This window comes from Astyanax mexicanus, chromosome 16 (genome assembly GCF_023375975.1).
Source record: "Astyanax mexicanus isolate ESR-SI-001 chromosome 16, AstMex3_surface, whole genome shotgun sequence".
Classification (NCBI taxonomy): domain Eukaryota; kingdom Metazoa; phylum Chordata; class Actinopteri; order Characiformes; family Acestrorhamphidae; genus Astyanax; species Astyanax mexicanus.
This window is the reverse complement of record NC_064423.1, coordinates 21,649,251-21,661,617: the sequence shown is the minus strand read 5'-3', so window position 1 is coordinate 21,661,617 and position 12,367 is coordinate 21,649,251. Positions and strand designations below refer to the sequence as shown.

The following is a 12,367-nucleotide window of genomic DNA, read 5'->3' as shown; positions in this document are numbered from 1 at the left end:
TCCTAGTTGGCTAGTGTTAGCTTTTAGACTTTTTAGCCTTTCTTCCAAAGTAACTGTTGAGTTTAGTGTTGAAATGTTTTCATTAGTGAGCTGGAATCAATTTTGGGAGCATCATCAACATAAGCTAAGACTGTTACTGTACAGAATTTGGGATTTGGAATTGGCTCTTTCTTGCAGGCCTGTTTTACTTAGATACAATAGTGTTTGAGGTTTCAATGTCCCAGTATGAGCAAATATTAGCTGCAATGTATTCTAATATGTTTACATTACATGTATTGCATTTTAGCACATACATTACCAGATAACACATTCATATTCAGCATATTTATTGCAGTTTCTGAGTCTGGTAGCTCTGATGAACTCATTCTGTGCAACAGAGGAAACTCTTACTCTTTCTTTCCTGAGGCAGTCCTGATGAGATGTTTTTGATGGTCTTTGTGACTGCACTTGAGGATACTTTAAAAGTTATTTATTGTTTTTTTTCTCTATTTAGTTGAGTAGTTCTTGACATAATATGGATATGTTTAACCTTTTGTGTTTTTACCTCTGAATCTAGTATTTTGTAATTTGACCTTTGCCCCTCTCTTGCACAGATATTACTTTTCCATCTAACTTCTTTAATCTGACACCGTCAGGGTCTTGTATCTCTCTTACACTATATACGTGCACCCATACTGCTATATTAACTGTAACAAACACTTCTAGTCTCTCTTATATACAGACTGATGTTGAAATCAAGTTTTTTTTACACAGTTTGGGGAAAAATACCCCAAATGTGAGCAAGAAGGCTGTTGCAACTCGTATAAATGATTAACTGAGGACACTCATTGATCCACTGTGAACGACGCAGTTAATATATCAAAAAGAAGACTATTCTAGTCCCAGTGCAGCAACTGTGTGGAGGACTGGGGTCTAAAATGCAAGTTGTGGTCAAAAGCCTAATTTTTGCCTGTTTGGTTTGTTATATTACATCAGAAAATGGTAAGATGCCTATAATATTTATATATAACAGTATATACTTTGCCTTTTACGATATAAGATTTTGAGAGGTTTTAGATTTACTTGTCTTCCCCTTTTACATTCTTGTTGATATTTTATTTTATCATTTGTTAGTTTTAAACATTCTGTATTACTACGTATTTACATAGTTTGCAGCCGTGTTTTAAAATATTATGTACTGTATATTCTATATGTTTTCTGTTTGCATTAACGTTAAGAATGGTGTAATCTTCTAGTTTACAGGTCTTTTGTGCTAAATATATGTTAAAAATAAGTTATTTTTTAAACATTTCAGCATGTGAGACTCTCTTTCAGATAGCTTAAGATGCAATTTAATGATTGACAAATATTAATATTATTTATCACAAACATTCATCAAATTATAATGTACAATTGAGTTTTTAAGCTGTGAAAGACCCATTTTGCATCTGGTCACTTTGTGCATCATAAGTACCAGGATTATATCTGGATATCGACAAGCCACATTAAAACAAATAGGATACAAATCTGATCTCCTAAACCTCTTGAGGAAGTAGTTCATCAGTCCAAAACACATTCATCAACCAGAATCAACTCATCCCAGTCACTAAAACAATAATAACTGTCACACAAATTTTAATAAACATTTTAGTCTGACTTAGTCTGATTTCAGTCTCAGTTATTAATGCATGTGACTAAGACCTTACAATTCAGATTACAATCCAAATTCACACATGAAGTGATCAGGTGTAAACAGGATCAAAATGTATTAACTTTTCTACTATGTTTACCAGATTGCCAGCGAAATGATATCCCTTTTACAAAAATTCTAAGAAGTGCTCTTAAGACGAGCTACAGCTCTGGGAGTATAGTGAGAGTGAACTGCGAGACAGGCCATGTTGGCTTACTTAAACTTTCTTGCCAAAACGGCACATGGACGATGGAAGGAGGGCGCGAGTGCAAAAGTAAGCATGCTTTGGTAAATAGTGACAATAGTGTCAGTGATGTACTACTAAACTGGAGACTTTATAATGTGCATGAAATTAATTCCCGCAGAAAAGCCGTGTGGACACCCAGGAGACACACCGAACGGAGACTTTGAACTTGTCGGGGATACAGAGTTTGTGTTTGGAGCTAGAGTGGAATACACTTGCAGGACAGGGTAAGACACTGTGTTGTGCAATACAGCCAGCCCCCTTCCTTATTTTTGTTCTTAGAATCACAATATTGTAGCACTTAATAGGAAAAGCATGAGCTACTGTGCTAGGTCTTGCCTCTGGGCCTAAACAGATAATACAGAGATGCAATGTAATGAAAATATTTGGCTGAAACTTGAAAGAAATAAAGCATATTTTGTCACTTTTTTCACCAAATAATAAATTAAATGTCCTACCATGCACACTAGAACTAGAAATGTTCAGCTCAGGCAGGAAAGTGTTATTGATTGAGGTGAATGCTGGCTTTAGTGTTTTGCACATGCTGTCGATATTCTAAAACAACAGTATTCATCAGTTATAAATTGTTGTAGCTATTGTAGCAACAGCCAGAAAATACTACAGGAAACAAAATAAATTGTTACTACTGTTTTGGAGAACTGTCATGTTAATAAACTTTTTGTAGCAGCATTCTGAATCAATGTTATTAAAACAAATTAAATTTGCGCTTAATTTTTCAAACATTTTTGTGTTCATAAAGGTACATAATGGCCAGCAGGGTGAATACTCGTATCTGTCGCACCCAGGGGTGGGATAATACTATCCCTATTTGCGAAGGTAATAAAAAGTTTTGTTTATTTAAATTAATAATTTACAATTCAAATATTTGCATGCTGTTTTATTGCTGCATTCATAATGCTCTTAACCAGTGTCTGGTTTAGTGATTCTGTGTTTAATGCAAAGTTAAATTCTTTGTATACTAACTTTAAATGTATTTATTTACTTATTTGTAATGGAAAATTACATGTTGTGTGTATCATAGTCTTCACACTATAAGGCGCATCGTATTATAAAGCGCATTATCCGGCACTAGTAAAAAATGGGGGGTTTTGCTTTAAATGTTTTCTTTCAAATTTAGCAGGTCTCACCGCTGCGTGTAAAGCTAAGTTAAATAAACAAAACTGTAACTCATGTGAGCACTGAATGTTAATCTACACAGATTTCCCTCCTGAAAACTGTTTAATTGGGTGAGTAAAGTGCTTCTATTTATTCATAGTAAGCTAAGATTCGCTGATTTCCACTAAGGCTAGCCATGGTTAGCGGCTAATGCGGCCTGAGAGCCCTACACTGAGGAACACTGAGTGTTTTGGTAAGCAGCATGATATTAGCTAGCCGTTCATCCCACGTAGCTTGTTTTAATATGCTAAACGTGCAAACTACGGGCCTATAATACTCATCCCTGAACTGCGAAAGAGTTAGCGCTTACTCGGTTAGCAGCTAATGTTAATATTTATACTGTACTCCTTAATACCTGACTGGTATAGTTTATACAAAAGGCTCACCGGATTATTAGGCGCATTGTCTATTTTTGGGAAAATGTAAAGATTTTAAATGCTCCTTATAGTCCTAAAGGAGGAGTGTTTTAGTCATATTTCAGTTACATACCTGGATAAACTACACTAGCTCTTAGCAAGCTGAAGAAATGTTAGCTTGTTAGCTTATAGTCTAGGATATACTCATCTCCCCTAGGTTTGTTTTTTTTTCCATTCTGATGTTTATCTGTGTGTTTAGCTCCAATTTGCTTCAACTGAGTTTTTCCAGTGTGTTTTCAAGAGAGTGGACATAAGTGAGAAAAGACGGTAAAAGCTAGCATCAGGTAGCACTAGCTTTTTGCCTAGCCTCTGTTTGGCCTCTGTTTGCAGCAGTTTTAACCTTTAATGGTGTATGTACAATGTTTGGTCATTGATGGCCTATTATAAGCTCATAGTCAATGCAATTAGTGCTGTGTATATGTTCACAGTTAAAAATGCCTAAATACTCCAAAATATTTATGCTTTACTTCAAAATTAACCATTTAAGTATTTCTTTTTAATCTGACCCTTTTTTCAGTCGTAAGGTGCCCACCCATTGAAACACCTGAATTTGTGATCGCATCTGGCAACACTGAAGACGCAAGCTATGATGATGTTATTAACTTTGAGTGTTCTAATAACTTGATGCTGACCGGACCAAAGGACATACACTGTAAAGAGGACGGGACATGGAGTGCGCCTGTTCCAAAATGCAAAGGTTGATACTCTCTTCTTAACCACCATCATAGCTATCTATAGTCACTTGAGTTGTGTTTTCAATAGCTGAACTTAAAGCAGATTTATGGAGTGACAGGTAATTGGGTAATTCCCTGAGATGGGTTAGTTTTGGATCATATTATTTGTTATTATAAAAATAAAAAAAAACATTAATTCATGACAATTTCATCTGATAGTTGATTAGTTTGAATTAAACATTATTTCCCCACCTCAGGTATTGTAACAGTCATTTTAAGTGCCCTTGTAGTCCATTACAGATCACTATTTGATTTTGTCCTAAAGTATGCATTAACATTAAGATTTTATGAGGCATTTATATGTCCTGTCCTGTAAATTATATATGAAGTCCAACAAACATTTACCCCATGTTTCTTCTTATCAAACTATTAATAAAAAACAATCAAATAACAGGGTTGAAATCAATGTGACACACTTATAAGAGATTAATTTTAATTCTCTGCCTCATTATTTTTTTCATAAACAATTGTTTACTATCGTTTATTCATATATAATTTTCACATGACAATACAAAACATGGACTTTAAGTCATAAAAAGGGATGTTTGCTATTATTTGCAGTATGTCATTTAAGAGATTTATTTTCCTTAATGGTGATGTCACAGGAACTGATTATGATTTTTACAGGGGGTAAACTGAATGGTTTGACAGGGTATGTATATTTAAAAAAACACACATATATATATATATATATATATATATATATATATATATATATATATATATATATATATTTGTGTGTGTGTGTGTGTATGTGTGTGTGTGTGTGTGTAGTTAATATAGATAAATATGGTCACATTACCAGAAACTCAAAATTGACAACTGGCATTAATTGCAATCTGTATGTGTCTGATGTTCATTAGAAAAGTAATGATGGTCAGTGGGGACTGCTGTCTATTACTAATCAATTTGTTTAGTTTTTTCCTAAATTTAGTTTTAGGTCATATTGCAAAGTTAGCACTTAGTTCTGATAAATGATAACTTAAAAGTTCACTGTCCATTAATTGGAAATCTTTGAAGTAAGGTTGGGAGACATAAAAGGCACCTTACTCAGTGAGTCAACCATTTTTGATAGTATTTAAGTTAACTCAGAACATTTTATTGGGCTTTGTTACATTGCGAACTATTTTCAGTGAGTTGTTCAGTGCATCTGTGAAGACTGTAGGCTACAGGCAGTGTTATAAACATGAATGTTCTCTAATGAGTGTCTCTTTTGAAACTAATTACAGCTCTATATTTAGTTTATAAACATTTTTTTTATTGTTCTGCTTTCACCTTTACCAGCACTTTCCATTGAACTTGCATCAGTTGTTTAGTTGTGTTAGATTGGTGTCAAATTATGTTAATTTTTTTTTTTTTCAGCAATTGAGTGCACACCACCAAAATTACTGCATGGAGAAATCATAGAGCTTAAATCTATATACAAAGAGAATGAAGTATTAAAATATGAATGTGAGAAAACACACAAGAAGAGACAAGGAATCCCTAAATGCCTTAGGAATGGTTGGAGTATAACACCACAATGTGAAGGTAATACCCAACGTAATACACAATGCATATATACTGTACATATATAAACTTCAACTTAAATCAAACAGATGATGCACAGGTAATGCACACATCAGCAAGGGGGGAAAATAGTGATCTCACTGCTGATCATGAGATTTTTAGCACAACTGTTTTTTTAGAATGGCAAAAAAAACTCTGGGGTTCTAATGGCATTTTAGTGTTGTGGCATTTCTAGTTATCGGACTACTTACAGTTATATACAACTGACTAACTGCTAAAAGGGTGGGACAATCGGCCTAGTTCAATTGGGGAGAAAAAATGGGAGAAAATAGAAATAAATTCTTAGAAAGAGCAAATGCCTTAACCAAATCTTTGGTTGAGGCAAAAATGATCATATGTAGTTTAAGAAGCCTATTTAGGACCCAGTTATTTTGCTTAAAAAGAAACACACTATTTGTTGTGTAATTGATCACTGACTGGGAAGAAAAACAATAAGTTCTGCTTTTATCGGCTGGTTTACAGCACCAGCAACACCTTGACAAACTCACATTTCACAAAAGACGTATTAACATTGGAAGAAAATGCTGGAACTATCCACAAGTCCTAACTTACAGTGTTGATGTCATATGATTGCGCTCCGATGTGTGTTTAGCACAAGTTTAGTTTAACTGCGTTTGCCCAGTGTGTTGTTAAGGAAGCGGACATTAACTAGAAAAGATGCTAAAGTGCGGATGCCTAGTGCAGATCTCTGTATGTTTCTGTCAGTTTTAACTTTGTGGTGTGTCAAGTTTGAGCTCCCATTTTGCAGACACTAGGACAGGAAAAGTTCTAGTCATGAAAATTTAAAATTGCTGTTGATTAGTACATTTCCTATAGAACTAATTGTAAGTGTAATTAAAATCCTTTTACATTTCTTTGAGAGAAGGTCAACTGCTCTGTTTTGTCTCACTTTGTCTACAACAGAGATCCACTGTTCACTTGGGCCTGCTACAATTGGAATTGAAAGAACAAATCCCGAAGGGAAAAATTTGTTTAAGGCTGAAGAGAGTGTAGAGGTTATCTGTGCAAAAAATTACTGGTTGAGTTTAGTGAAAAAACCATCTGGATGGATTAAATGCAAAGACAACGGTCAATGGGAATCCCCTCCTGCGTGTGAAGGTAAAAACTTCAAACATACAAAATCTGCACAACTATTATTGCTTCTGAAATGATATATAGAAAACTTCTTTCAGATATTGGCTGTGAACTTCCATATGACCAGCATGTGTCTTGGCTTGAATACACCTTCAGTGCAGACAGAAGACTGGGGGTCACTAAGTCATATAGTTGTCAAAGCGGTTATAAGCCAGCAGCTAAAAGGGCCGAATGTACAATGGATGGCTGGGTCCCAAATCCTCTGTGTATTGGTAAGATCCTCTATTAAACACTGTGTGGTTCATTAGTTTCTTATTTCAAAGTGGAGAAAACTGAAATAAGTCTTTGCTGTCTTTCAGAGAAAGGGTGTCTTGCACCAACAATTGAAAACACAAAGCCGTTGACGAACCCAAAGCACAAATATAAGCTTTATGAATCTGTTCAGTACCAGTGTCTTCCTGGATATGAACCTGAGAGGTTTTCAATCACATGTCATTGGAATGAACAATGGGATAATATGAAATCCTGCACTGGTAAGAATCCATTTATTAATAAATTGGACAGATATTTGGTGATATTTGGGGGTGTCTTGCCTTTCATATACTTCACGTTCATTATCTTTTCACAACATAATTTTAGGAAGGCAAACCATTGCTGTTAGCGACTATAACAGACTATTATTGTCACATTCTCGTCCTGTTCTGGTTCTCTCCTGTGTTTCGCTGTGTTTTTTGATGGTCCAGTCAGAGATAGTCAGAGGAAACAACAACGTTATTATTAAAAGTTTATTATTTGTCTTTTTTGGGGGGGACAAAATCTTTCAGAAGCAGAGATGGACAGAGTTCATAATAATGTATGCATTATATTTTTTATTGTATGATTTGTCTTTGCATTTCAGCTAAACAAGGCACTCTGCTGCCCTGTAATTCATTCAGATTTACACATGGATTTATGCATTACTTGGATTCAGACCCTCAATGGGTCTCCTACTCATGTGACCAAGGCTATAAGCCAATTGAGGAAGGGTGGTGGGGACAAAAGAGCTGCAGGCAGGGTTTTGTGGATAGTAAGCCACAGTGTATACGTGAGTATTTTCTTTTCAGAGAAGACATTTAATTTGTACAATCCACCAGGTGAAGCAGAAGGTGAATCTCACTTCATGTCTTTTTGGTTCTTGGATATTGACAGGTTCAGACGCCTGTGTTGGTCTTCCCAAAATTCCTCATGCAAAACCAAGTCAAACAGACAAAGTCTTTGAAAATGGGGCCTGGGGAAATCTTAACTGCGACTGCGGCTTCAGAATAAACCCATATCACATCCAGTGTGTTGAAGGACAATGGAAACCTCTTCCACAATGTGAAAGTAAGTCACGTTTGCTTTTGACCTTCTAATAATTTTTTTCTGAGCTGATGAGATTTTGATGAATTGTAAGTGAGATTGCAGCTCAGCCCTCAGTTATTTACAATATTTAAAAATCTCATAACAAATGAAATACATGATCTTTTTTGTTAAGGTGCAGTTTTGGCTATACATTTTTGTGCGATATTTTTTGGCTGTCAAATTAAAGACAAACTGAATAAATTGATGGTTTGGAATATTTAAGTTGATGCAGGAGGAGGAGTCAACAAATACTTTTTTCCCCAGTCTTTAAGTTTAAATTTACAAAGGCATTCAGGAAACACAGTCTCCCACATCTCCCATGTTAGCCAATACATTATTTGCCAAAATTGGTCATTCAAGGAAGTATATTCCTGATCAGTAGATTAAGGGACGTTTCAGTGGCAAAAGTTTACCAAACTGAAAATATGTGCATACCATAATATCATATAGTATGCTATAATGAACCCCACCTACACAATGCGGGGAGGGGAACTGTGATTATGTAGCTTGGGTTACAGTTCAGAACAGCTTGAGACGGTTCTCAAGCCAGGTCCCCACCCACAGCTAGGTGAGTAATGAAGATGAGGGTGGAGGCTGGTGCGAGGTCGAAAGTCACGAAGGTGGGAAGCCCCTGGGAGGTATATATAGGACCAGGGGGAGGAGCTCGGGAAATTGAGGCGTGGTTCATATCCCAAAATTTTGTTAATTCTTAACAACACTTGTAAACTATATTAAACTCAAATTCAAATCATAAGTTCATCTGGGATTCAATGAGACTCCTCGTAAATTGCAACAATTTTGTGGAATTGAACCTCCAAAAGAATCAGATTTGAATAAAAAAAAATGACGGTACTTTCCATTGTTTTTTCATTCATTTTTAAATGTCTAGTTGTGGTCTCTAGTATGAATGAATGTCATGTGAGCCACTTTTTGTAAAAAAAAATAAGTGCAAAGGTGTTACTATTTAGCCTTGCTTTAGATCACTAAATTAGTCTCTCAAAAGACACAATTTAGCTCCACCCCCTCCTCCCCACGTACCCCCAAAACCCCACGGCCGCGCAAACCTGCCCCCTCCTCCCTGTGGAACTTAAACCTTATTTTCACAATAAACTGACACATTCTGAAAATATAAATCTATTTTTATACATGCCATTAGGAATGTGTGGTCACCCTCCACGAGTTGAAAATGCTGTAGTCCTCTATATTGACCGACAAGAATGGGATAGGGTAACATACAGATGCAGACATGGTTTTACAATGAAGGGGCCGGAAACAATTTACTGCAGCAACTCAGACTGGTCAACAACACCAAGATGTGAATGTGAGTACATGAAATTTCCTGCTTACTTTGTTTAAAGTTCTTAAGATTAAAATGAATATAGTGCTGCTTACAATGGCTTGCAAAAGTACTTATTAAATTACAAACTGAGATTTAAGTGATAGACCAACACAAAGTAGCATATAATTGTAAAGTGGAAAAAAATTACACATGGTTTTTAAAATGATGATAAAACAAGAATATGAAAAGTATTTAACCCCATTTATCAATAGTTAGTCGAACCAACTTTCGCTGCACTGTAGGGTTATGTTTTTCTACCAGTTTTGCACATCTAAAGACTGAGATTTTTGTCCATTCTTCTTAGCATAATAGCTCAAGCTCAGGCAGGTTGGATGGAGAGCGTCTATGAACAGCATCTTGCCACAGATGTTCAATGGGTGTTAGGTCAGGACTTTGACTGGGCCAATCTTACACATAAATGTTCTTTGATCTTCTAAATCATTCCACTATAGCTCTGGCTGTATGTTTTTGGTCATTGTCTTGATGAAAAGTGAATCTCCTTCCCGGTCTCTTTTGGAGCCTCCACCAGGTTTTATCTTCCCATTAACTTTGACCAGCTTCCCAGTTCCTGCTAAAGAAAAGCCTCCTCACAGCATGATGCTCCCACCACCATGTTTTACTGTACGTCCACACAGAACGCGATAAAATCGCTGTGTGTCGCCTGTCCAACAGGCGATGAGTCGCTTGGGGGCGTCTCACTCAGAACGAGCTCGTTGGTGGGAGTTTTCCAAATACGGCACGTACAGAAACAAGGGTTCTACACAATTCCTAAACCATTAACAGTCGTACAGATGTTTCACAAACAATAAATCTTTATACCTTTTATAACTATTAAGTACAATAATATAACAATTATTTCATATTACAATAAATGGGTTCACTTAAATATAATACATTATTTTCCTTAATGTAGTAAATCATTCTTATATATATATATATATATATATATATAATTTGTCCATAATTTAAAAATAGTTAACTTAATGAAATAAATAATTCCTTGGATGTAATATATATGTTTACTGTCACACATGAAGAGGGTGGACGTAAGTGCAGAAATATTTATAATATCATTTATTAAATAAACAAACTAAAACAAACTAAAACAAACAAACATAAACCAAAGCTTCACTAAAAATAAACAGAAAACAAACACAGGTAAACGAAATTACAAGACTGAAATAACTAAAATAACAAAGATGAGATTAAAGTATATACAAAACTAAGAAACCAGTAACTAGAAACAAAACCAACCTGACAAACACACAGCAAGGAATCACGCAAAAGACTAGACCAAGAACGCTTGAAACACGGGCTGATATACATGAGGAGGGAACAGGAAACTGGAAACACCTGAGGATCAATCAAGAGGGGGCGGGGTTACAAATCACTGATGACAGGGTGGGGCTAGGGCGGAGACAAGACCAAAACACAACAGAAGCACATGACTGGGAAACATGACAGGTAAACAGAGGGGCAGGAGCACAAGAGACCAAATGAGGGAGAAACACAAGGCAGACATGGGCTAAGGTGTTACATTTACTTAAATATATTAAAACATCCTCTTCATTTAATAAACAGTCTTTCTCTTAATTTATTAAATAATTCCCTCAGTTTTAATACATCTATCTGTAAGATGTAATACATAATTCCATCAGTTTTAACTAAATCGTTCCAAATTCCATACCTCAGTTTGAATAAATCGTAACGTTAAATGCATTAAATCCTTTGTTCAGTTGTAATAAATCATTATGTTAACTTTAATACATAATTCCCTTTGTTTCAATAAACGTTTCTGTTAATTAAAAAAATATTCCCTTAGTTGTCAAAAAACATTCTGTTAATTTAATAAATAATTTTCTCAGTTTTAATATATAGTTTTCTATAAAATAAGGTAATTCTGTAAGGATAGTAGTATAGTGGGGTAGCTGCTGGTGTAGTGGAGTATTTTACCTCAGATCAGCTCAGTTCAGTTCTGTTCCCACTCTCCGTTTTGCTGGCGGAATAAATCTTCAGTAGGAACCGAAAATCAGAGCAGCGATTTCAGGCCGAACATATGAGAATCTGTTTCTGATTGGTAATCGCCGCCGCACGTCGTTGCTCATTTGCATAAAGTTAAGTTCTGGTCAACTCTCTCGCGTCACTCAAACCGCCCACTTCGCATCGCGTCGCGCCGCGTCGCTGCCTGTCGCCCAGTGTCGCTCCCTCTCATTGAAAATGAATGACTTCCGGCTGCTTTGTCGCTCGCGTCGCGTTTGGTGTGGACGCACGGTTACAGTGGGAATGGTGTTACAGTGTTACTTTTCTGCCACACAGTGCCCTTTTCAATTAGGCCAAAATACCCCAAACTGGTCACATATGACCACGATGCTCAAAGCATGGATGGTTTTATAACCAAACCCTGGTTTAAACTCCACAACTTCATCTCTGACCTTTCTTGGTCTTCATGATGCTGTTTGTTCACTAGTGCTCTCTAACAAAATTGAATTACAGAACAGGTGTTCATTTTTATACTGAGACAAAATTACACACAGCTTCTGAAGACAATTGATTGTACTAGATTTTATTTAGGGGGTTCAGAGTCACACTTTTCAGTTTTTTATTTGATTACAAAATTGAAAAACATGCATCATTTTCATTCCGCTTCACAATGGTGTGCTACTTTGTGTTGGTATATTACTTAAAATCTCAATAAAATACATTTAAGTTTGTGGTTAAGGAGAAAGTGTGAACAATTCAAGGGGTATGAATCAGTGGCGGATGCTG

The 12,367-nt window shown here is 35.9% G+C and overlaps 1 protein-coding gene across 1 annotated transcript in view; it reads left to right on the top strand.

Annotated features, from left to right (window-relative positions):
• The first annotated feature begins 866 nt into the window (after nt 1-866).
• Nucleotides 867-12,367, top strand: part of LOC103046808 (complement factor H) — a 41,376-nt gene continuing 29,875 nt past the window's right edge. Inside the window, exons 1-12 of the mRNA XM_049465969.1 lie at nt 867-981; nt 1,773-1,943; nt 2,035-2,140; nt 2,674-2,750; nt 4,023-4,202; nt 5,602-5,769; nt 6,712-6,906; nt 6,981-7,154; nt 7,242-7,415; nt 7,781-7,966; nt 8,071-8,244; nt 9,419-9,583. Coding sequence (XP_049321926.1) covers nt 918-981; nt 1,773-1,943; nt 2,035-2,140; nt 2,674-2,750; nt 4,023-4,202; nt 5,602-5,769; nt 6,712-6,906; nt 6,981-7,154; nt 7,242-7,415; nt 7,781-7,966; nt 8,071-8,244; nt 9,419-9,583 — 1,834 coding nt within the window. The 5' untranslated portion in view covers nt 867-917. The remainder of the gene's footprint in view (nt 982-1,772; nt 1,944-2,034; nt 2,141-2,673; nt 2,751-4,022; nt 4,203-5,601; nt 5,770-6,711; nt 6,907-6,980; nt 7,155-7,241; nt 7,416-7,780; nt 7,967-8,070; nt 8,245-9,418; nt 9,584-12,367) is intronic.